The sequence below is a fragment of the Oncorhynchus clarkii genome, chromosome 15 (genome assembly GCF_045791955.1).
Source record: "Oncorhynchus clarkii lewisi isolate Uvic-CL-2024 chromosome 15, UVic_Ocla_1.0, whole genome shotgun sequence".
NCBI lineage: Eukaryota > Metazoa > Chordata > Actinopteri > Salmoniformes > Salmonidae > Oncorhynchus > Oncorhynchus clarkii.
Genome location: NC_092161.1, coordinates 32213556 through 32239094, shown reverse-complemented (window position 1 = coordinate 32239094; position 25539 = coordinate 32213556). Strand labels below are relative to the sequence as shown.

Here is a 25539-nt window from a genome sequence, read left to right as displayed (position 1 = left end):
CTCCTGTGTTGAGAGTCTCCTGTGTTGTCTTGGCTGTGTGCTTAGGGTCGTTGTCCTGTTGGAGGGTGAACCTTCGCCCCAGTCTGAGGTCCTGAGCGCTCTGGAGCAGGTTTTCATCAAGAATCTCTCTGTACTTTGCGCCCTCGATACAGACTAGTCTCCCATTCCCTGCCCCTAAAAAAACATCCCTACAGCATGATGCTGTCACCAGGATGGTGCCAGGTTTCCTCCAGACGTGAAACTTGGCATTCAGGCTAAAGAGTTCAATATTGGTTTCATCAGACCAGAGAATCTTAGTCCTTTAGGTGCCTTTTGGCAAACTCCAAGTAGGCTGTCATGTGCCTTTTACTGAGGAGCACTCTACCATAAAGACCTGATTGGTAGAGTGCTGCAGAGATGCTTGTTTTTCTGGAAGGATCTCCCATCTCCACAGAGGAACTCGGGAGCTCTGTCAGAGTGACCATCTTGTTCATGGTCACCTCCCTGACCAAGGCCCTTTTCCACTGATTGTTCAGTCTTGATGGTTCCAAACTTCTTACATTTAAGAATGATGGAGGCAATTGTGTTCTTGGAAACCTTCAATGTTGCAGAATTTTTTGGTGCCCTTCCCCAGATCTGTGCCTCGGAGCTGTATGGACAATCCCATCGACCTCATGGTTTATGCTCTGACATGCCCTCCAGGACACCTACAGCACCCGATGACACTTGAATGCCAAAATGATCATCAAGGACATCAACCACCCAAGCCACTGTCTGTTCACCCCGCTATCATCCAGAAGGCGAGATCAGTACAAGTGCATCAAAGCTGGGACCGAGAGACTGAAAAACAGCTTCTATCTCAAGGCCATCAGACTGTTAAATAGTCATCACTAGCACAGAGGCTGCTGCCTATATACATAGACTTGAAATCACTGGCCACTTTAATAAATGGAACACTAGTCTTTAACCTCTCTGCGCACGGAACCCGGTAGCGGGATGAAATTCGACAACATACGGTGATCGCTACATAAATAGTCATATTAAACATTAATGAAAATACAAGTGTCTCACATGTTTCGAAAGCCTAGAATCTTGCTAATCCAACTGCGTTGTCAGATTTAAAAAAGGATTTACTGCGAAAGAATATGATGCGATTATCTGAGGATAGAGCCCCATAAAAAAACACTATTTCAACCAGCACAGGGGTAACAAAATCACAAACTGCAATAAAATAAATTGTTTACCTTTGACGATCTTCCTCTGTTTGCAATCCCAATGCTCATTGTTACGCAATGAATGTTTTTTTGTTTGATAAAATCAATTTTTATAGCCTAACACAAAACATTTTGTGAACCGCTTGTGTCGTGAATTCCGTCTCATTCCATTTTCGACGACACATTCGAGGTAAATACACACACAGAACGTGACTTTTCCAGTCATGTTTGGTTTCATTGCAATCAACTGGTTTGTTTGTAACACAACCAAACCTGATGGGTCATTTCGCGGGACGTATTGACTGAAAGAAACCGATTTGAAGACAACAAGTAATGACATCATTGTGCACCAATGATTTGCCCGCTGTTTCGTTGATTGACTGTATTTTAACCCAATGACCACTGATAGTCTTGAAATCTAGCTGGGTAGATAGTCAATGAGCTGAGGTAAACGGCAATATGTAATGTTTATGTGTTGAAAGACCAACCCATGTAGTAAACTCCGGCGTAAAGAGGTTCATTCGCCATTGACTATTCATACCGGAAGGAGCAACGCATTTTACGCACAGCATTGTTTTGGTAAAGCGCATCTTCAGTTTATATATCAATCAGTATGGCGACTAAGTCAGGAAAAGCTAAATCTAAGTCTAGATATACAGATGTACACACCATTTTAGAAGAAATTGATCGAGGACGATTAATTTATCGATTCCCAAATGGAGGAATATTTTTTGAACAGAGAGGACATCGTTTTGGACTGGTAAGTTCTTCTCATGCTAATGCCGTTGTTTGAAATTAATAATATAAAATATTATTTGTGAAATGAAATAGCCTATTTGAGGCTGTTGAGGGGAGGGCAGGCCCACAACAATGGCCAAAGTGAAATGGAAACAGTAGATACAGCTGGTCTGTTGTAATATAATAAAGACAGTAGATCTAGCTGAAATGTCATAATATAAATGAGACAGTAGATCTAGCAGGTCTATAATAATATATTCAACCATATGTTCCCTGTACTCTCTATATATATGTTTATTATACCTGTTGATACAGGGCTCATAGGTGAAACTATTCTAACTGAACATTTTCTTTCGCAGTGACACTGACTCCGAATGGGAGCCCCCAGTGCCAAGGTGTCCATCCCCCACTGAAGCTGGTTCATCCAGCTCCTGCCACAAGTGGTGTTCATCTGCCCAAATGTATTTCTGCAGGCATGGATGTGCTATGTCACCTGGCATCAGCAGCATAATATTGTGTAGAGGACTGGGGGTCTTCCAAATATTGAAAGTGTTATTTTGTAAATGTGTATTTTTTTTCTTTCATGTTTTTTCTAAATTTTTTGGGGCGGTGTGTTAGAATACCATTTTGGTATTTTGTATATAGTTATTCCATTCAAAATGTATGACTTCACCAATTTGGACACTTGGGTACATTTGGGCTACTTGTGTGGGACACCTGGGTGACTTCATGATAAATGTCATGTAGCACACTCATTTTGGAAGTTATCATTCTGAAACTTTGCACAAGTACTCTTATGTTTTTCACTGAAATTGTCCCCATCATCCTATCTGAATGTTTGTTTAATCTTGTTTATTTTAAAGATGATGATACAACAATAAAAAAAAACATTTTTTTTTTCATTGTATTATCTAAACCAGATCTATTGTGTTTTATTCTCCTACATTCAATTCACATTTACACACACTTCAGAGTGTTTTCTTTTAAATGGTACCAAGAATATGCATTTCCTTGGTTCTGTGCCTGAGCTCCAGGCAGTTAGATTTGGGTATGTCTTCAGGCGGAAATTGAAAAAAGTAGGGGGTAGCTCTAAGAGGTTTAATAATGTTTACATATTTTGCATTACCCATCTCATATGTATAAACTGTATTCTATTCTACTGTATCTTAGTCTATGCCGCTCTGACATTGCTCGTCCATATATTTATACATTCTTAATTCCATTCCTTTACTTAGATTTGTGTGTATTGTTATGAAATGGTTAGATATTACTTGTTAGATATTACTGCACTGTCGGAGCTAGAAACACAAGCATTTAGCTACACCCGCAATAACATCTGCTAAATATGTGTATGTGACCAATAAAATTTGATTTGGTTTGACCTTATATAGACAGGTATAGACAGGTCTTTTCAAATTATGTCCAACCAATTGAATTTACCACAGGTGGACTCCAATCAAGTTTTAGAAACATCTCAAGGATGATCAATGGAAACAGGATGCAACTGAGCTCAATTTGGAGTCTCATAGCAAAGGGTCTGTATACTTATGTAAATAAGGTATATGGTTTTCAATATTAATACATTTACAAAAATGTATAAAAATCTGTTTTTGCTTTGTCATTATGGGGTATTGTGTGTAGATTGAAGAGAAGCATTTTTTATTTTAAAATCAATTTTAGAATAAGGCTGCAACATAACAAAATGTGGAAAAAGTCAAGGTTTCTGAATACTTTCTGAATGCACTGTATGCCTTTATTTTGTGTGTGAAACTAACGTCTCCCCATTTCTCATCGAGGTCAAACAGGAGCCAACAGTGCAAACGTTCACCGTGCCGCCGGCTTAGTCTGACACCAACGTCAATATTTGTCCGGCGGGTGATACCTGCCAACCGAGCTCACGCCCAAACGGTCGGGCAAAGGGCTCAAATGGATTTATAATCCAGAGGAGGGTTGTGAACTGCAGTGAGCAGGTATAGGAGATAAGCACGAGCTAGGGAGCATTATGAGTCTTATCACCGAGCCTAATTTGAAAAGGATCATCGGAGGGAGTTATCAGGCCAGGCATTTTCATTACATGCCCATTACAACAGTGAACACTCCCTAGCGCTGGATTTAGTCTTGGGTTGCGTCCTAAATGGCACCCTATTACCTATAATATATAGTGCACTACTTTTAGTAAAAAATATAGGGTGTAATTTGGACTCTCACAGTCTTTGGTTGAACTCCTGATGGCGCCGGCTACAATCAACACAGTCTATAATACCAGACGGAGGGTAGAAAAGAGGGGCAGGAAAGAAAAAAAAGCAGACGTAATGAACTTTTGGTCAACCCTCACCTTGAAGCCCAGGAGGGGAGGCCGCGAGCAACTGGTGACAAACTTGAGCAGCTTGCGTTTCTCTTCATCGGTGAAGCTTTCCACCACCTCCCAGAAGATGGTAATGACAGGGTGAGTGGCAGTGTAACCACCTGGTGAAGAGAGAGAGAGAAATGATAAATCTGACACACCTGGGTTTTAAATCTTTAAAAAAAAACAAAAAAAAAACAAAAAAAAACCCTGTAAACCGAGTGAATCCACTGTCTGACAGACGTAGCTGTCACATTGTTTGGGTTGTTTAAGACTCATGATGCAGCCATGCCATCTCGACTACCCCCCATTCAACAAACACATTACTCTAAAGCACAACCGTATGCCGTGACTAGGCCACCTGTCCCATGAAGTTGGCAGGAGAGCTTGACAGTTAGCTCTATGGAAATCCTCCTGACTTTACAGCACATTAAAATGGTCAAAGTAATCACTACTACTAGAAACGGACTATCACCGAGTATTAATGAGTACAACTTCAATATCATTTTCACCATTATGGCAGAGCCTAAATAGTTTTGTTTCTTAAAATAAACTAATACAAACCATCCATAATTTTGATCATACCTGAGTAGTTTTGTTTCTTTAAATAAAATTGTACAAACCATCCATAATGTGATCATACCTGAGTAGCTTGTTTCTTAAAATAAACTTTTACAAACCATCCATTAATGTGATCATACCTGAGTAGTTTGTAAACGTCTTCAGGTCGTCAAGACAAATGGGTACATGAGCTCCAGATATCAACACCTGTAGTGGGAAAGCAAAGATCGATGAAGAAAATGTTGAAGTGTATATTTACGTGTGCATGTTTGTAAAAGTAAAGTGAATCGACTTGCAACATTCTGGTAACTTTCCCAAAATTAGACGTTTTTCAGAAATCCTCTGGATTTTGCAAACCTAGTGAATATCCTTGACGTTACCTGGATCTCCTGCTGGTCAAACATACGCAGCCACTCCAGGTTGACCACATTGGCCAGGCCCTGTCTGAAGGCCAGGCAGTGGGGCCTGATCTGTTTGTTGAGTCGGTAATCTGCCACTAAATGGATATACGCTATCCTGTTGGCCGTGGACACAGGGATGTCCTTCCCTCCAGGCTTCAGCTCAACCACCTGGAAGAAAGGCCCTGTCAGACATACAGGCATTTATCTCATATCCACGTAGAGGGCAACCAGGCGAAAGCCACCATATGTCAACCTCACACTTCACTTAGGGTATTACTTTCTCAATGCTCTCAACTTCAAAAATACATTTCATAGTGGAGCATGTAATATTATTGCGTCAAGATCAGCTTTTTAGGGTGTGTCGACCCAGAGAAGGTACCAGTGGAGCAAGGGGAGAAGTCACTGATCAAGGGGCCCAGGGGCAGTGGTGTAAAATACTTTCAAGTATGACTTGTGTAGTTTTCTGGGGATATCTTAACTAATTATATTTTTTGGACAACTTATACTTCACTACATTCCTTCAGAAAATCATGTCCTTTTTACTCTAAACATTTTCCCTGACCACCTAAAAGCACTCGTTACATTTTGAATGCTTAGCAGGACAGGAAAATGGTCCAATTCCCGCACTTCTCAAGACAACATCCCTGGTCATCCCTACTGCCTCTGATCTGGCGGACTCACTAAACACACATGCTTAGTTTTTTTAAATGATGTCTGAGTGTTGGAGTGTGCCGCTGGCTATACGTAAATTAAAAAACAAACAAGAAAATGGTGTTGTCTGGTTTGGGAATTTGAAATGATTTAAAATTTTACTTTTGTACTTAAGTATATTTTAGAAATTACATTTACTTTTGACACTGAAGTATATTTAAAAACACTTTTAGAATTTTACTGGGTGACTTTCACTTTTACTTGAGTTGTTTTCTATGATCGGCTATAGTGTTGGGTTTTGGGTCACAAAACCTGATCTCTCTCCTTCCTGGAGGGTTTTGCATTTTGGTTGAATGGTCTTGGAGGAGTAAGGACACATACCACATAATCACAGTAAAATAATCCAGATCACTAAGGAACTTTTCTAATACTCTAAGATCAATATGTTCCCGAAAATCTGAAGTAGCCACCTTAATGAAAAAAGTAGCCAGTCAGGGGGTAGCCAGTCACCCTACAAAATCGATTAAAAAGTACATTAAGTAGCTAACCACATAAGGGTTAGTAGCCAGCAGGCCCACTATCTGAGTTTCATTTTGTGTTTCTGATTATGTGCTAATGTCTGAGAATGATTGTCTTTATCTTGCTTGCTTTGGCTATCTTCCGAGGGCATATACGGGCCAGTCTGCCTCCGAGTGTGTGCCTTATCTCCCGCAAATTGTTTTCCGAATCGTATTTGGGATGCCCTATTTGCGACCGCGGGCTACACTGTAGCGCGTCTGTTCAAGCCTGTTTAAAGAGGAGCTAATAAGAGAAGGTAAGGCCCTGAGCAAACAGGGCGAGCGGGTAGAGTGCTTAGCCCAGCCCGGGGTGACTGGTGAGGGTGACTAGAGGGCAGTGAATAGACCCCTCTCTGTCTAAAAAAAAAAGACGTGTTGGACGTGCCAAAGAAGTAAACGGCATGCCTCTCAGGCGTGTTCTGAGAAAATTGCTTGATGGCCGGCTTGGTAGAATGGTCAACAGAGAGCCTCCTATTCCCCGCGGCACGGCACCACTCAGGGCGAGAGCTGACGACGTGCTTTATCTCTCTCAGTGCCGAATACAGACAACGTGAGGGAAATTAATTATTAACACTGCAGGGAGGGAAAAGGGAATGGCGAGGGGGACAGAATGACAAGGCCAGAGACACAGGCAGGAAAGAGGGATGGAGTCACAGGCAATCAAAGAGGGCGATGCTGTGATAACTCCTACGTCCCCCCCATCGACACACACACACACACACACACACACACAAGCCCCACCCACCTGTGCCTCTCCCAGGTCATTGTTGACGATGGTGAAGTTGAGTCCCAGGTCCTCCACGTCGTCCTCGTAGCTCTTGAGGAAGAGCAGGTTGCGGTACATCTCGGGGTCCAGCGAGGCCAGGTGGTGGATGTCCACGTCAGCACTGGTGCCCAGCAGCTTGGACAGGAAAAAGCTGGCAAACGGCAGCTCCACCAGCATGTTCTCATACAGGGCCTATAGGGTGAAATAAAAAGGTAATAGGTCATCATAGATGCACTCAGGTCAACCCGCTGGGGTTGCACATACGAAAATGTATGCACACATGATTGTAAGTTCATTTGGATAAAAGCATCTGCTAAATGGCATGACCAAGGTACGTGGACATCTGCTCATCGAACATCTCATTCCAAAATTATGGGCATTAATATGGAGTAGGTCCCCCCTTTGCTGCTATAACAGCCTCCACTCTTCTGGGAAGGCATTCCACTAAATGTTGGAACATTGTAGCAGAGACTTGCTTCCCTTCAGCCACAAGATCATTAGTGAGGTTGGGCACTGTTGGGAATTTAGGCCTAGGCCGTCTAGGAAGTAATTGCATGATGTAGGGTTAAGATTTCCCTTCACTGGAACTAAGGGGCCTAGCCTGAACCACGAAAAACAGCTCCAGACCATTATTCCTCCTCCACCAAACTGTACAGTTGGCACTATGCATTCGGCAGGTCGCGTTCTCCTGTCATCCGCCAAACCCAGATGTTAAAGCGTGATTCATCACGCCAGAGAATGCATTTCCACTGCTCCAGAATCCAACGGCGGCAAGCTTTACACCACTCCAGCCGACGCTTGGCATTGCGCATTGTGATCTTAGGCTGCTCGGCTATGGAAACCCATTCCATGAAGCGCCCGATGGACAGTTCTTGTGCTGATGTTGATTCCAAAGGCAATTTGGAACTCGGAAGTGAGTGTTGCAACCTAAGGACAGACGATTTTTATGCGCTATGGGCTTCAGCACGTCGGTTCCGTTCTGTGAGCTTGTGTGGCATATCACATCGCAGCTGAGCTGTTGTTGGCCCTAGATGTTTTCATTCCACAATAACAGCACTTACAATTGACAGGGCCAGCTCTAACAGGGCATACATTTGACGAACTGACTTGTTGGAAAGGTGTCATTCGGTGCCACGTTGAAAGTCACTGAGCTCTTCAGTAAGGCCATCCTACTGCCAATGTTGGTGTACGGAGAATGCATGGCTGTGTCCTCAATTTTATACACGGATGTGGCTAAAATAGCCAAATCCACTAATTTGTTGAAGGGGTCCACACATATACAGTTGAAGTCGGAAGTTTACATCCATCTTAGCCAAATACATTTAAACTAAGTTTTTCACAATTCATGACATTTAATCCGAGTAAAAATTCCCTGTCTTAGGTCAGTTAGGATCACCACTTAATTTTAAGAATGTGAAATGTCAGAATAATAGTAGAAAGTGATTTATTTCAGCTTTTACTTATTTCATCACATTCCCAGTGGGTCAGAAGTTTACATACACTCAATTAGTATTTGGTAGCATTGCCTTTAAATTGGTTAACTTGGGTCAAATGTTTCAGGTAGCCTTCCACAAGCTTCCCACAATAAGTTGGGTGAATTGTGGCCCATTCTTCCTGATAGAGCTGGTGTAACGAGTCAGGTTTGTTGGCCTCCTTGCTCGCACACGCTTTTTCAGTTCTGCCCACAGATTTTCTATAGGATTGAGGTCAGGGCTTTGTGATGGCCACTCCAATAATTTGACTGTTGTCCTTAAGCCATTTTGCCACAACTTTGGAAGTATGCTCGGGGTCATTTTCCATTTGGAAGACCCATTTGCGACCAAGCTTTAATTTCCTGACTGATGTCTTGACATGTTGCTTCAATATATCCCCATAATTTTCCTCCCTCATGAAGCCATCTATTTTGTGAAGTGCACCAGTCCCTCCTGCAGCAAAGCACCCCCACAACATGATGCTGCCACCCCCGTGCTTCAGGATTGGGAGGGTCTTCTTCGGCTTGCAAGCCTCCCTCTTTTTCCTCCAAAAATAACGATGGTCATTATGGTCAAACAGTTCTATTTTTGTTTCATCAGACCAGAGACCAGAAATTTCTCCAAAAAGTATGATCTTTGTCCCCATGTGCAGTCTGGCTTTTTTTTATGGCGATTTAATGTACTTGTCCTCTTGCTCAGTTGTGCTCCCACTCCTCTTTCTATTCTGGTTAGAGCCAGTTTGCGCTGTTCTGTGAAGGGAGTAGTACACAGCGTTGTACGATATCTTCAGTTTCTTGGACATTTCTCACATCGAATAGCCTTCATTTCTCAGAACAAGTTCTTTGTTTTTGGCCATTTTGAGCCTGTAATCGAACCCACAAATGCTGATGCGCCAGATACTCAACTAGTCAAAAAGCCCGTTTTATTGCTACTTTAATCAGCACAGCAGTTTTCAGCTGTGCTAACATAATTGCAAACGGGTTTTCTAATGATCAATTCGCCTTTTAAAATGATAAGCTTGGATTAGCTAACACAAAGTGCCATTGGAACACAGGAGTGCTGGTTGCTGATAATGGGCCTCTGTACGCTTATGTATATATTCCATTAAAAATCATCATTCAAAATTTCCAGCTACAATAGTAATTTACAACATTAACAATGTCTACACTGTATTTCTGATCAAATCAACAAAAAAAAATCGCTTTTGAACAGTAGTCCATATATAAATATAAACTCAGCAAAAAAAGAGATGTCCTCTCACTGTCAACTGTGTTTATTTTCAGCAAACTTAAACTTGTAAATATTTGCAAACTTGTAAATATTTGTATGAACATAACAAGATTCAACTGAGACATAAACTGAACAAGTTCCACAGACATGTGACTATCAGAAATTAAATAATGTGTCCCTGAACAAAGGGTTACAAATCAAATGTAACAGTCAGTATCAGTTGTGGCCACCAGCTGCATTAAGTATTGCAGTGTATCTCCTCCTCATGGACTGCACCAGATTTGCCAGTTCTTGCTGTGAGATGTTACCCCACTCTTCCACCACGGCACCTGCAAGTTCCCGAACATTTCTGGAGGGGAATGGCCCTAGCCCTCACCCTCCGATCCAACAGGTTCCAGACGTGCTCAATGGGATTGAGATCTGGGCTCTTCGCTGGCCATGGCAGAACACTGACATTACTGTCTTGCAGGAAATCACGCACAGAACGAGCAGTGTGGCTGGTGGCATTGTCATGCTGGAGGGTCATGTCAGGATGAGCCTGCAGGAAGGGTACCACATGAGGGAGGAGGATGTCTTCCCTGTAATGCACAGCGTTGCCTGCAATGACAACAAGCTCAGTCCGATGATGCTGTGTCACACCGCCCCAGACCATGACGGAACCTCCACCTCCAAATCGATCCCGCTTCGGAGTACAGGCCTCGATGTAACGTTCATTCCTTCGATGATAAACGCGAATCCGACCATCACCCCTGGTGAGACAAAAACGCGACTCATCAGTGAAAAGTACTTTTTGCCAGTCCTGTCTGGTCCAGCGACGGTGGGTTTGTGCCCATTGACGACATTGTTGCCTACCTAGGTCCAGCCTACCTCAGTCCAGCCTCTCTCAGCCTATTGCGGACAGTCTGAGCACTGATGGAGGGATTGTGCGTTCCTGATGTAACTCAGGCAGTTGTTGTTGCCATCCTGTACCTGTCCCGCAGGTGTGATGTTCGGATGTACCGATCCTGTGCAGGTGTCTCCCTGTAGCGCTGTCTTAGGTGTCTCACAGTACGGACATTGCAATTTATTTCCCTGGCCTCCTTGCAGCATGCCTAAGGCACGTTCACGCAGATGAGCAGGGACCCTGGGCATCTTTCTTTTGGTGTTTTTCAGAGTCAGTAGAAAGGCCCCTTTATTGTCCTAAGTTTTCATAACTGTGACTTTAATTGCCTACCGTCTGTAAGCTGTTAGTGTCTTAACGACCCTTCCACAGGTGCATGTTCATTAATTGTTTATGGTTCATTGCACAAGCATGTGAAACCCTTTACAATGAAGATCTGTGAAGTTATTTGGATTTTTACTAATTATCTTTGAAAGACAGGGTCCTGAAAAAGGGACGTTTCTTTTTTTGTTTATATTTTTTTGTTTATATATTAGGTGTTATGATAAAAATTAGGTAATGATAAAGTCATACAAATCAGACTAGCATAAAAACCTCAACAGAAGTGAACAGAATAATCAATCAATAACAACAATGGATATCGGTGAGAGAGCCATCTTTGCTGTTTGCAATTAAAAACTGAGGTTAAAAGACTGACCCGAACATCAGATAAAGATGCGATAAGACAGTAAATCAGTTCACATCGGTGCAAGAGCACAAAACAAGAACACAATCTGTCTAAAACACACCGGCCTTAAAATCTGCCTGCCTCAAACTTTATAAATGTCAATTCTCACCTTGACCTGGGCTGCCATTAAGAACCTTGGCCGAGCAGGTGACTCATAAAACCGGGAGCTAATGTACTGGAATAGTCCTAAAAAAAAGAGCCCGTTCCAGGCATTAAAATATAGAGGTCCTTATAAATGATTGCACTAAAAACCCTGACCACATCAGCTAAATGGATTATAAATCTAGGCCATTTCCATAATGCATGCATCTTAAACACACAGGCAGGCATAAATCAGGGTCTATTTTCTAAACACAGGTTAATTGCGCAACTTCAAACACATTCGATTTGTTTAATGCAAATTAATCCACTTAGCATTTCTCAGGTGGCTCCTTCTGGATTCCTTGACCATATGCGCTGCGTACCCACTTGAAACCTATCAATAACACAGTGCCGGGAAGAGGTGGCACTAAGTATATGGAGGGAGAAAAAAAAACCTGTGGCATTTTCTTTTTTTACAGCCACTTTATTTATGGGTGTTTATTGCCAGAAATTGTGCCAAAATGACTCGGGATAAAACAGATTAATTATGGCCCAACCCCTTTTAATATAAGTGAGTGCAGTGGCAACGCAATTAAAGCAGATCGCAGCGCCATCAGGGAGAATAAACGCCCAACAACATCGCAGGTTGCCTTCTGTTAGCTGCCAAATAAATTCCTTAATTTACAACATTAAGAATCAATAAAAATATAATGCCTTTCAAACGCACCGCTATCAATCAGGGGTGCAACCCAACGCACCTCTAAAGGGGAACTTTTAGTCCGACCGGGGAGATTAATGAGGAAAGGCACTGGGGAAGTGGGAGGGAGGGTACAAACACACACAAAACTTCAGCCACCCGCTGAAAGAGTTTGGAGGCTATGCCAGGGCTAATGCCGGGCTTTGTACTATCATGAAGAGGCATGCTGTGGGTGTTCCAGATGGGTGAGGCATAGCGAGGAGGGGGAGGTTGCTCCACATGTCCTACTGAAGTTTACTGGATCTTGGCTGGACGGTGACAGTGATGTGGGGCAGTGAGACTGGCATCAGGAGACCTCTCTCTTTACTACCCCGACAAAATTGTCCAGAAGAAGAGAGGCACCGAAAACAGCTTAAAAAGGGGAAGTTCCGTATTTTACAACTTGATGTTCGTCGGTTCCTCGCCCTGAAAGTATTCTATGGGGCAGAAGAAACTGTAATCCATTTGGTTTTCTTTAAACAGTCACTACAAACTACAGCTAGCCTAACTTTAGCAACAGTGCATTTTTTTAATTTCACGATCAAATCAACACAATTATTTGGTTTGAAGTTAACTTGAGGTGATTTAAAATGAAATAAAAATTACATTACACATTTGCCCCTAATCAGTGCTAGACTTGGACTGAAATAGGTGTCCGTACTGTTTATATTCAGGTGCAGGAGCTCCACAACACTTTTGAGCTAATATTCCACAAACGGAACTGGAGCACAAGCAGTAGAATATTTGAGGTGCCAGTACTCGGCTCAGCAGAGCGCCTGTCCAAGTCAAGCACTGCCCGCCGCCTCCAATGGCTTGTAGAAATTAGTAGGAACAGTGAGAGACACCAGCAACCTTGGACTCTAGACGCTAGAAAGCACAGATAATAATACTGAAGACTATGAGAATTCAATATGCTTTTATGCTCAGTGGAATTGTATACCCATGAGGTCTGTAAAAAATGTAAATCATACACACGTGTTGTTAAGTGGTTTCCGTTTGTGGCGTCAAATCTTATACGTGTCAGTTGGGAGGACAAGTGAGGAAGAGGGATGATCGGCGTCCCATATTGTGATGTCCAATCCCATTTCAGTGAGTACCCCAGACTGGCCCACTTCTGATGTTAATACATTACCTCTACGACAATGGCAGGCCGGGAGGTCATTATTGAACTATATTAATCTCCTGTGTCCCATAGGTCTTAGTGTGTGTACCGCGCATCTCTCCACGCAGCAGTGATGCAATCCTAATCTATAACGGCCCCCCCCACCACCCGGGCGCAGGTAATAACGGCACTAAACAAATATCAATACACCACTCAAACGAGCACTCACACGTCGTATTTATGGAGAAGAAAAAAAAGGGAACTTAAGGTAGGGTTAATTGAAAGTCAAATTCAAATTAATTTCCCCTGCCTTAATTGCCTGAGCCATTAGCTGTAGTGATCGGGGAAGGGGGAGCAGAGCGCGCTTCTATCAGCTGACTAGCCATTTCTCACCGTGGGGATGGGAAACGTGGAGACACCAGGGGTCGCGTCCCAAATGGCACCCTAATTCCCTCTGTGGTGCACTACTTTTAACAAGTAGTGCACGATATATAGGGAATAAGGTGCCATTTGGGACAACGCCCAGGAGGAGTTATGGTGCCCTGATGAGTGGACTGGACCATCATGCAAAGAGAGAGAGAGAGCAAGAGCACAGCGAGAGAGAGAGAGAGAGAGAGAGAGAGAGAGAGAGAGAGAGAGAGAGAGAGAGAGGACTTTAGACGCTCCGGACTGTAAAACAGATCAAAATGCTATTACCACATTCTTTGACCGCTTATTTATGTCCTTGTCGGCGGGGGGCTAGCACTGATTTAGCGCCCGGCCAAATGCAATCGCTACACAAACAACGAGGAATCATAGGCTAATGGAATGCCTAATTGAGAGGCGGTTGGTTGTCATGAGGTAATTCTTCTCCCGTTGAGAATGAGATGACCCCTCCCAGACACACACACACACACTCCCACAGCATCTCGATAAACAATCTGCCGGCACATGCATTAAATAAGATTTAAAAACATTCGGCTATAATAAATAGTGCGGTCAAAGGGGGAGGAGGGGGCAGGGAAAACAATGCCTTCAACAGATTACGCATAGGACTAATGAACCAAACTATGCTTTGTACAAGAATCGGGTCCAGGTTCTGTCTTATTTCATTCAAAATTGTCACTTTCTTGGACATCGAACACAAAATCAAGGACAATGAACACAGCTGTTTGATATGCAGTCAAGTTCAAATACTAGCAGCCATTAGATTTTATAATGAATCAGCCTCATCTCTGTACTGTACCTCTATTATTCAATGACATAGGGTGGGTTGACTCCCAGATGACCTGCTGGTGTCTGGGGCACAGTGTGACCCTCAGAGGGAACACCAGGGGGCATGGCAAAACCCCCTGCAAGAGGTAGCGGAGCACAGTGCTGCTGACTGCATTTCACATCTCATTAACTGATTAGATGTTCATCACACATTGGTTGGTTTTCCATCTAATTACCACATTAGGAGGTGCTTGTTGTTTCAGTTAATGCTTGAAGACACCTGGTGATCATTTGGAGCCAACATACAGATATGCACACAAACACCTTGTATTGCTTAATCACTACACCCTTGGGTGCTTCTTAATTATTAAAAGATGCACTATGCAGAAATCACTCCGCCATTTCCTGGATGTAAAATTTCAAATAGTTCGCTTAATTTCAGTTTATGTGACAAAACATACAAGTATAGTGTAGAGAATCATTGTGCCATCCAAGCAGCTGTGGAATATCTTTACCATAACCAAAAATATTGTATTTTCAGCTGTTTGAAGCTGGTGTACAAAACCGAAAGATGCAAAAAACAGAACCCAAGAACGGGAAGCTTAGAAATAGCGCACAAAGAACAGATCTACCGCTTCTTAGTAAATGCTTTCAATGAGAATGACAGTTCCATAACACACATTTCTATGTGAATTTGGTCGATTCGCCCCAAAAAGTTACATACTGCAGCTTTCAATTGGTCAGTTCTTGCTGCAAGGTTTTTAGCAACACATGCCATTCTTCCATTGTCTATGATGATTTTTCAACGCCGATACCGATACCGATTATTGGAGGAATAAAAAAAAAGCTGATACCGATTAATCGGGCCAAATTTTTATTTATTTATTTGTAATATTGACAATTACAACAATACTGAATGAACACTTATTTTAACTTAATATAATACATCAATAAAAATCTATTTAGCCTCAAATAAATAATGAAACATGTTGAATTTGGTTTAAATAATACAAAAACAAAGTGTTGGAGAAGAAAGTAAAAGTGCAATATGTGTAAAAAAGCTAACGTTTGAGTTCCTTGCACCGAACATGAGAACATATGAAAGTTGGTAGTTCCTTTTAACATGAGACTTCAATATTCCAAGGTAAGAGGTTTTAGGTTGTAGTTAATATAGTAATTATAGGACTATTTCGCTCGAAACCATTTGTATTTCATATACCTTTGACTATTGGATGTTCTTATAGGCATTTTAGTATTGCCAGTGTAACAGTATAGCTTTCGTCCCTCTCCTCGCTCCTACCTGCGCTCGAACCAGGAACACATCTACAACAGCCACACTCGAAGCAGCATTACCCATGCAGAGCAAGGGGAATAAGTACTCCAAGTCTCAGAGCGAGTGACATTTGAAACGCTATTAGCGCGCACCCCAACTAGCTAGCCATTTCACATCGGTTACACCAGCCATTAGGCTGATAGGCTTGAAGTCATAAACAGAGCTGTGCTTGCGAAGAGCTGCTGGCAAAACGCACGAAAGTGCTGTTTGAATGAATGCTTATGAACCTGCTGCTGCCTACCATCGCTCAGTCAGACTGCTCTATCAAATCATAGACTTAGTTATAACATAATAACACACAGAAATACGAGCCTTTGGTCATTAATATGGTCGAATCCGGAAACTATAATTTCTAAAAACAAAACGTTTATTATTTCAGTGAAATACGGAACCGTTCGGTATTTTATCTAATGGGTGGCATCCCTAAGTCTAAATATTCTTGTTACATTGTACAACCTTCAATATTATGTCATAATTACCTAAAATTCTGGCAAATTAGTTCGCAATGAGCCAGGCGGCCCAAACTGTTGCATATACCCTGACTCTGCATGCAATGAACGCAAGAGAAATGACACAATTTCACCTGGTTAATATTGCCCGCTAACCTGGATTTCTTTTAGCTAAATATGCAGGTTTAAAAATATATACTTCTGTGTATTGATTTTAAGAAAGGCATTGGTGTTTATGGTTAGGTACAGTCGTGCAACGAATGTGCTTTTTTCGCAAATGAGCTTTTGTTAAATCATCCCCCTGCGTTGCATCGATTATATGCAACGCAGGACACGCTAGATAAACTAGTAATATCATCAACCATGTGTAATTAACTAGTGATTATGATTGATTGATTGTTTTTTATAAGTTTAATGCTAGCTAGCAACTTACCTTGGCTTCTACTGCATTCGCGTAACAGGCAGGCTCCTCGTGGAGTGCAATGAGAGGCAGGTGGTTAGAGCGTTGGACTAACTGTAAGGTTGCAAGATTGAATCCCCCGAGCTGACAAGGTAAAAATCTGTCGTTCTGCCCCTGAACAAGGCAGTTAACCCACCGTTCCTAGGCCGTCATTGAAAATAAGAATGTGTTCTTAACTGACTTGCTTAGTTAAATAAAGGTGTGTCATTTTTTTATTTTTTTTTTAAACGGCAAAATCGGTGTGCAAAAATACTGATTTCCGATTGTTAAGAAAACTTGAAATCACCCCTAATTAATCGGCCATTCCAATTAATCGGTCGACCTCTAATTGACATTGTCCCCACTCTACACTGTATTGGCTACACAAGAACACTGATCACACACATTGATTTCTGTTGACTTTAACAGAGACCTGGAATCAGAGCGGTCTGTCTGTCAGCTAAGACAGCTCTCCCGTGGGCCTGGGTGGTCCAGTGGTCAGTGGCGCCCGGCTACAGCACGTTTTCCCGTGTTGGTGTGGGTTTGAATCCAACCCACTGCCTTTGTGACACACTATATATCTATCTTTTCTCTGTCGTCTCTCCTCTATTATATAAAAATGCGCAATAAAATGTTTCTATTTAAAACTTTACCTTCCCCAGTATCCGTCCCAGGAAGTAGTAGTGTCTGGCGAAGGAGTCCCCCACTAGCATCTGGGCGGTGGGGCTAGGATAAAGCAGGCCCTCGTTGGTGGTCTTGAAAAAGCCCTGGTTGGGGTTGAAGCCCGACTTGAGCAGCTCGTTGAGGAATTCGCGGAAGATGCCCCCGCCGTCGATACCCGCCTCGTCCAGACCGTGGGCGTTGAGTAGGTGCACCCGGACACGTTTCTTCAGGTCCGGCTCTGGACACACGGGACACGAAGGGAAATCAAGTTAGTAGAGAAAATATACACTGAGTGTATAAAACAAGACAAAGACAGCCCAGGTGAATCCAGGTGAAAGTTATGATCCCTTATTGATGTCCTCTATTAAATCCACTACAATTATTGTAGGTGAAGGGGAAGAGACAGATTAAATTATTTTTAAGCCTTGAGCCAATCGAGACATGGATTATGTATGTGTGCCATTCAGAGGGTGAATGGGCAAGACAAAAGATTTAAGTGCCTTTGAACAGGGTATGGTAGTAGGTGCCATGCGCACCGGTTTGAGTATGTCAAGAACTGCAACGCTGCTGGGTTTTTCACGCTCAACAGTTTCCCGTGTGTATCCAGAATGGTCCACCACCCAAAGGACATCCAGACAACTTGACAACTGTGGGAAGCACTGGATTCAACATGGACCAGCATCGCTGTGGAACGCTTAACACCTTATAGAGTCAATGCCCCAACGAATTTAGGCTATTCTGAGATCAAAAGGGGTGCAACTCAATATTAGGAAGGTGTTCTTAATGTTTTGTACACTCAGTGTACGTGCATGTAATAATTAAAATGTAATTTACAATAAAAAAAAAATCAACATTATGTGTAGGAATAGGGAAAATACACGACATTACCAAAAGTATGTGAACACCTGCTAGTCGAACATCTCATTCCAAAATCATGGTAATTAATATGGAGTTGGTCACCACTTTGCTGCTATAACAGCCTCCACTCTTCTCCACTCTAGTGAGGTTGGGCACTGATGTTGGGACGATTAGGCCTGGCTTGCAGTCGGTGTTCAAATTCATCCAAAAGGTGTTGGAAGCGGTTGAGGTCAGGGCTCTGTGCAGGTCAGTAAAGTTCTTCCACACCTAGGGCACAGCGTGGTAAGGAGGAGCAGGGCTATAAGGAGGAATGGACATGGGAGGACATTCTGGACGGCAAGGGATCCTACACATGGGAGGAGATCCTGGCTGGAAGGAATCGCCTCCCATGGGAACAGGTGGAGGCAGCCAGGAGAGTGGAGGCAGCAGGAAAAGGGAGCCAGCGATTTGAGGGAACACGGCTGGTATAAGGAAGCCCGAGAGGCAGCCCCAAAAGTTTCTTGGGGGGGGGGGGGGGCACACGGGGAGATTGGCGGAGTCAGGTAGGAGACCTGAGCCAACTCCCCGTGCTTACCGGGTGGGGCGTCGTACTGGTCAGGCACCGGGCTATGCGGTGGAGCGCACGGTGTCTCCAGTGCACGTTCACAGCCCGGTACATTACTTCGCAGCTCCTCGAATCGGCCGGGCTAGAGTGAGCATCAAGCCAGGAGGGATGAAGCCGGCTCAGCGCATCTGGTCTCCAGTGCGTCTCCTCAGCCCGGGTTATCCTGCGCCAGCTCTGCGCACTGTGTCTCCAGTGCATCTGCACAGCCCAGTGCATCCTGTGCCTGCGCCCCGCACGTGCAGGGCCAAAGTCACCATCCAGCCAGGACGGGTTGTGCAGGCCCTTAGTTCGAGACCTCCAGTGCGCCTCCACGGCCCGGTCTATCCTGTGCCTCCTCTGAGGACCAAGCTGCTCCCTTCAGGTTCTGCCGCCAATCAGGAGCAGCAAGAGCCGCCCGTCAGTCAGGAGCCGCCAGAGCCGCCCGTCAGTCAGGAGCCGCCAGAGCCGCCCGTCAGTCAGGAGCCGCCAGAGCCGCCCTTCACTCCGGCGCCGCCAGAGTCTCCCGTCTATTCGGGGCCCACTGAAAGGGTCCCCAGTCTGGGGTCGGCGGCGAGGGTCGCCGCTCCAAACGTGCCACCTAAGTGGGCCCAGACTAAGGTTGAGTGGGGTCCACGTCCCACGCCAGAGTCGCCACCGCTGACAGATGCCCACCCAGACCCTTCCCTATGGGTTTAGGTTTTGCGGCCGGATTCCGCAACTTTGGGGGGGTACCGTCACGTCCTGACCTTAGTTCCTTTTTTTATGTCTCTATTTTAGGTTGGTCAAGGTGTGAGTTGGTGTGGGCATTCTACGTTTTGTTCTATGTTTGTATTTCTATTTGTTTGGCCTGGTATGGTTACCAATCAGAGGCAGCTGTCAATCGTTGTCTCTGATTGAGAACCATACTTTGTTTTCTGTCTCTGTCTCTGTACCAGACAGGACTGTTTCGTTTGTTCCGTTTTGTTATTTTTGTTCTAGTGTTCAGTGTAATTAAAAGATCATGAACATGTACCACGCTGCACCTTGGTCCTCTCCTTCTTCCATCAACGACAACCGTTACAGGTATTGTCATGCTGAAACAGGAAAGGGCCTTCCCCAAACTGTTGCCACAAAATTGGAAGCACAGAATTGTCTAGAATGACATTGTATGCTGTAGCGGTAAGATTTCCCATCAATGGAACTAAGGGGCCTAGCCCGAACCATGAAAAACAGCCCCAGACCATTATTCTACCTCCAACAAACTTTACCGTTGGCACTATGCATTGGGGTAGCGTTCTCCTGGCATTCTCCAAACCCAGATTTGTCCGTTGGACTGCACGCTGAAAGCCAATGTTTGTCAATGGAGATTGCATGGCTGTGTGCTCGGTTTTATACACCTTCAGCAACGGGTGTGGCTGAAATAGCCAAATCCACTCTATTGAAGGGGTGTCCACATACACTATATATACAAAAGTATCTATTTTAGAGTTTGTATTTCTCCCCATTTCCACATGTCAAGAGGCATGATTTCTTTGACCTGAGGAATAATCAAATCAAACCGTATGAAAGAGGTCACGTTTCAGAATAATGAATGTACGGTGATAAATCAGAGCAGCTATAACTTATAAAGACACATGAATGATATAGATCACCTTTCCAGCCCCTCGAAGGCAGGGCCACCTACTACTATTACAGTTTTTAATCACGTGACCCAACAAAAGTGCTCATCGAAATTCAAACACAAAAAGAGGTGACTTAAAATAATTGATTTCCCCGCTTTTATGTGAGCCATTAGAATAACCACGATCACAATTATGCTTTAGTGAAATCCAATACTTCAGAGACCGATGGGAAAGCTAACCTTCATTTCTAATGGGATCTGCAACCTCGGCTAGAATATCTGGATTTTTATGGACCGCAAACAGAAGACAAATACCGTCTTGGGCTGCGTCTCAATAATATCTCCTTTCCGCTTTTTCCACATTTTGTTACGTTACAGCCTTATTCTAAAATGTATTAAATAAATATAAATCCTCAGCAATCTACACACAATAACCCATAATGACAAAGCAAAAATAGTTTTTTTTCTGCAATCTTTCAAATTTAATACAAATAAAAAAACAGAAATAGCTTATTTACATAAGTATTCAAACCCTTTGCTATGAGATTTGAAATTGAGCTCAGGTGCATCCTGTTTCCATTGATCATCCTTGAGATGTTTCTACAACTTGGAGTCCACATTCAATTGATTGGTCATGATTTGGAAGGACACACACCCCAAGTTGACAGTGCCTGTCAGAGCAAAAACCAAGCCATGAGGTCAAAGGAATTGTCCGTAGAGTTCCCAAGACAGGATTGTGTCGAGGCACAGATCTGGGGAAGGGTACTAAAACATTTCTGCAGCAAATAAGGTCCTCAAGAACACAGTGGCCTCCATCATTCTTAAACGGAAGAAGTTATGAACCACCAAGACTCTTCCTAGAGCTGTCCGCCCGGCCAAACTGAGTAATCGGGGGAGAAGGGCCTTGGTCAGGGAGGTGACCAAGATCCTGATGGTCACTCTGACAGAGCTCTAGAGTTCCTCTGTGGAGATGGGAGCACCTTCCAGAAGGACAACCATCTCTGCAGCACTCCACCAATCAGGCCTTTATGCTAGAGTGGCCAGACGGAAGCCACTTCTCTGTAAAAGGCACATGACCGCTCACTTGGGAGTTTGCCAAAAGGCTCCTAAAGACTCTGACCATGAGAAACAAGATGTTATGGTCTGATGAAATGAAGATTCAACTCTTTGGCCTGAATGCCAAGAGTCACATCTGGAGGAAACCTTGCACCATCCCTTTGGTGAAGCATGGTGGTGGCAGCATCATGCTGTGGAGATGTTTTTCAGCGGCAGGGACTGCGAGACTAGTCAGAATCGAGGCAAAGATGCAGAGAGATCCTTGATGAAAACCTGCTCCAGAGAGCTCAGGACCTCATACTGGGGCGAAGGTTCAACTTCCAACAGGACAACGACCCTAAGCACACAGCCAAGACAACGCAGCAGTGGCTTCAGGACTTGTCTCTGAATGTCCTTGAGTGGCTCAGCCAGACCCCGGACTTGAACCCGATCTAACATCTCTGGAGAGACCTGATAATAGATGTGCAGCAACGCTCCCCACCCAACTTGACAGAGCTTGAGAGGATCTGCAGAGAAGAATGGAAGAAACTCCCCAAATACAGGTGTGCCAAGCTTGTAGTGTCATATCCAAGAAGACTTGAGGCTGTAATTGCTGCCAAAGGTGCTTCAACAAAGTACTGAGTAAAGGGTCTGAATACTTACGCAAATGTGATATTTACATTTTGGATTTTTAATAAATTAGCAAACATTTCTAAAAAACTGTTTTTGCTTTATTATTATGGGGCATTGTGTGTAGATTGATAAGAGGGAAAAAACTATAATCAATTTTAGAATAAGGCTGTAACCGAACAAAATGTGGAAAAAGTCAAGGGGTCTGAATACTTTCCGAAGGCTCTGTATCCCTCCTCATCGAGCCGTATCCCTCCTCAGCCTAACCACGTACCGTTATCTGGGGAGAGCTTGTCGTAGGCGTCCTCGTAGATGTAGTTCCGTCTGATGGTGACGATGATCCCGTCCAGAAGCGGCCCGTCTCCCTGTACGTCCCGCTTGTCCGCGTAGATCAATCTCTGGAAGATCTTCGCCACAGGGACAGACAGAGATAATATGGCAAGCCAGGTTTTAAAGGACCTCTATTGACTACATGGACTATTTATAATGGATGTAGTCAACCATAAAAGGCAATTTTATTTGAAACGAATTTAACTGAGGTGAAAATAAATATTCAGTCATACATATTACACAAGGGTTTTGGTTATCTAACAAGTATACATACGCTTTCAAATATATTGGCAACCTTGCACTTTATAATGGAGTGCAATGGAGCAGAATGTTCTGTTTTTTCTTCTAAAAAATTATTGAATGCTATTTTTACCCTGTAGGCACCGGCAACTTACCACAGGTGAGAAATTACACAGTAAATGAGAATCTTCGCCTCCGACCAAATTCATTCGGATTTTGAATAAATTAGTCCAGGCCATTTTTTTTTTTTTTTTTTTACATCCATTTCATTATTTATTTGTTATTCTTCTTGGTCCTTTGCAGTTGTAAATCAAACAAATACATGTGAAAACACCAAAAGCTCTTTCCATTTCAACTTATTTTAGAAGAAAGTGTGAATCATGCAAGGGTGCCAATATATTTGAACGCATCTGTATGGAGCAATATGCAGAGATGAGATGTAGAGTACCTTGACTCGTTCCTCAAAGGGCACGACGAAGGGCAGCTCGGTCAGAATGGCCAAGTGTCTCTCCTCAGAAACAGACAGCTGTGGAGGCTCCATCCCCACTAGAATAGAATAGAACATGTGTTTGTCCTGTAAGGGAACTTCTTCAACAGAAATACAGTACAACAACAATGCTTAAACTGCTCTACAACAGTCAATCTGTCTGTCTTCTACCCATTCATCTATTTATCTATTCATTTATCCATCCCTCCATCAATTAACCCATCTAACCACACTATCCTACCATTCATCGATCTGATCCTCCATCTAGGTATCTATCCATCCGGCTCTAATTCATCCATCCATCACTCTATAAATGCCCAATGCAGCGCCATGAAGGGTTTCCATGACGACATAGTGTGTGGATAGATGCTGAGACAGCACCGTGTGGTAAATGTTTAACCAGCCTGCACGGAGCCCAGGGGTTCCTTTACCAGAACCTAAACCCAAACTCCTTCCCTGCAGTCTCCCAGAAAACCCAGACACTTCTTTATGGAAGAGGTTAAACCCAGATAACACGCAGACCCCATTTTTCCACAGTTAGCCCCTCCATCCTACCTGCCTGCTACCTTACTCCCTCCCCAACTGCTAACCCGCTAGGCCCTCTCCCCACCCAGCTGACTGTTTACAGGCAGCCCGTCACAGAGTGCTCAATCCTGCCTCAACCCCGCTCTCACTAACACACACTTTTAATTAACTCAACGGTGAGCTGCCCGTCCACCTGACTGGCCGTTTCCATTAAGCAGACGTTTGTTTTGTATTCAACTCGGCGTTCGTAACCGTTTAGAACCCAAAACTGCCACAACAGCAGAGTTAAACCACCATTCCCCCCCCCCCTTCCCCTTCATTGTCCCCGTTCGAGCGCAATTATTCTGCTCAATTAGTCAATCCTATCTGCATTTCGGCCATCAGGTTTCCATCGGTGAGGAGAAATATGGCCCGGGGGTGGTCAATACGTTAGCCATTCATCACCCGAGGGCCTGTCCATTTAAGGAAATGAAAAAAGGGAAGACAAACATACAGCCAGATGTGTCTGAGCTCATCAGGACTCTCAGGCTAATTTAATTGATCCTGTATCGGGGATGGCTGGAGTGGCATTAGGCAGATCATACACGCATTGTTATCCGTTTGTTTTCACACCTGCCCGCTGCCGGAGGCCCTTTGATGCAGCTCTAAATTAAACAACATATGATCTTGGTTGTCTCGCTCTCGGCCCATTGCCATCCCTGGCTCTTAGCTAAGGCATCGGGAGTGAATCGAAGGAAAATAACATACCAGAGATTACACCTGAGCTGACCTAAGAGCTTCATTTACCAGAGATTGCACAGTGTTCCCTGTACCCCAATTATGGTGCGGCAACTAGGGTGTTCCATTGCACTTCTAAAATCTGTGACGACAATAAGTGGTCGGTTCACGCATAGCAGGAACTAGAGTTGTCTCACTAGTTCCAATTATCATAGAGTTAAGTCTGCTTCCTGTTTCCTTTTTTGTTTGCCATGGAAAATCGGGTTATCGTGATACTGGTATCGTGAACAAACCTAACTGGGACTACTTTTTCTTGTGGGATCTATATGGATCTATATTGTGTCGTACCATCCAGTGTGGACTGCAGGGGCCCGATGCGTCCCATCCTCCGCGTCCTCCACACGTGTCTGGCCGAGGGGACGTACAGCTGGGTCACCTGGAGAGGGAAGAGCAGGGCTCCAGTCAGCATGACTGTGCTAACAACACCCTACATAGGAAATAACGTGGGTCTAACACAATGGCCTAACACTATGTTTAATGCTCACTTTCCAGTATTTACAGTATGCATTGCATGCATTACGGTGTATTGTTGTAGAGTATTTTGTATGCTGGCCTCATAAAATGAATGCCCCATGTACACGGACAATAAAGTGATCGTCATGTATCCATGTACATTTACGCAGATACTCCTCAAAAGGCAGGTCAGTGTTTATCAACTATAATTACATGTAATGAGCTCGTAGTTGTGTTCCTGACCACTGTATGCAGTCATAACGGTGGATTGATAAAAGGAAGTGTTAGTGAAGCGTTATTGAGTGAACCAGATGAATGATTTGCCTGATAACCTCATTAAGGGTAACAATCTAAGGGCTGAGAGCACGGTTACCCACGGTTACCTTATCTGCTCTGATGTTGACCTCTTCAGAGAGCCAATGACCTGCCGGACAGAAGGGACGTCTGATGTCACGAGCCTTCACCATCTTCACCAAGTTAGTGATCACCTGTGAAACGCAGAAC

General features: G+C 43.7%; 1 protein-coding gene across 2 annotated transcripts in view; it reads right to left on the bottom strand.

Annotated features, from left to right (window-relative positions):
- The window catches only part of LOC139367216 (ubiquitin protein ligase E3C), a 51931-nt gene that overhangs the window by 5791 nt on the left and 20601 nt on the right, over window positions 1-25539 (bottom strand). For both annotated transcript variants that reach the window (XM_071105415.1, XM_071105416.1), the window contains exons 16-24: window positions 25419-25523; window positions 24871-24958; window positions 23242-23339; window positions 22498-22630; window positions 17508-17755; window positions 7191-7403; window positions 5217-5405; window positions 4977-5043; window positions 4267-4397 (exon numbers count right to left, since the gene is read on the bottom strand). In XM_071105415.1, coding sequence (XP_070961516.1) covers window positions 4267-4397; window positions 4977-5043; window positions 5217-5405; window positions 7191-7403; window positions 17508-17755; window positions 22498-22630; window positions 23242-23339; window positions 24871-24958; window positions 25419-25523 — 1272 coding nt within the window. The remainder of the gene's footprint in view (window positions 1-4266; window positions 4398-4976; window positions 5044-5216; window positions 5406-7190; window positions 7404-17507; window positions 17756-22497; window positions 22631-23241; window positions 23340-24870; window positions 24959-25418; window positions 25524-25539) is intronic.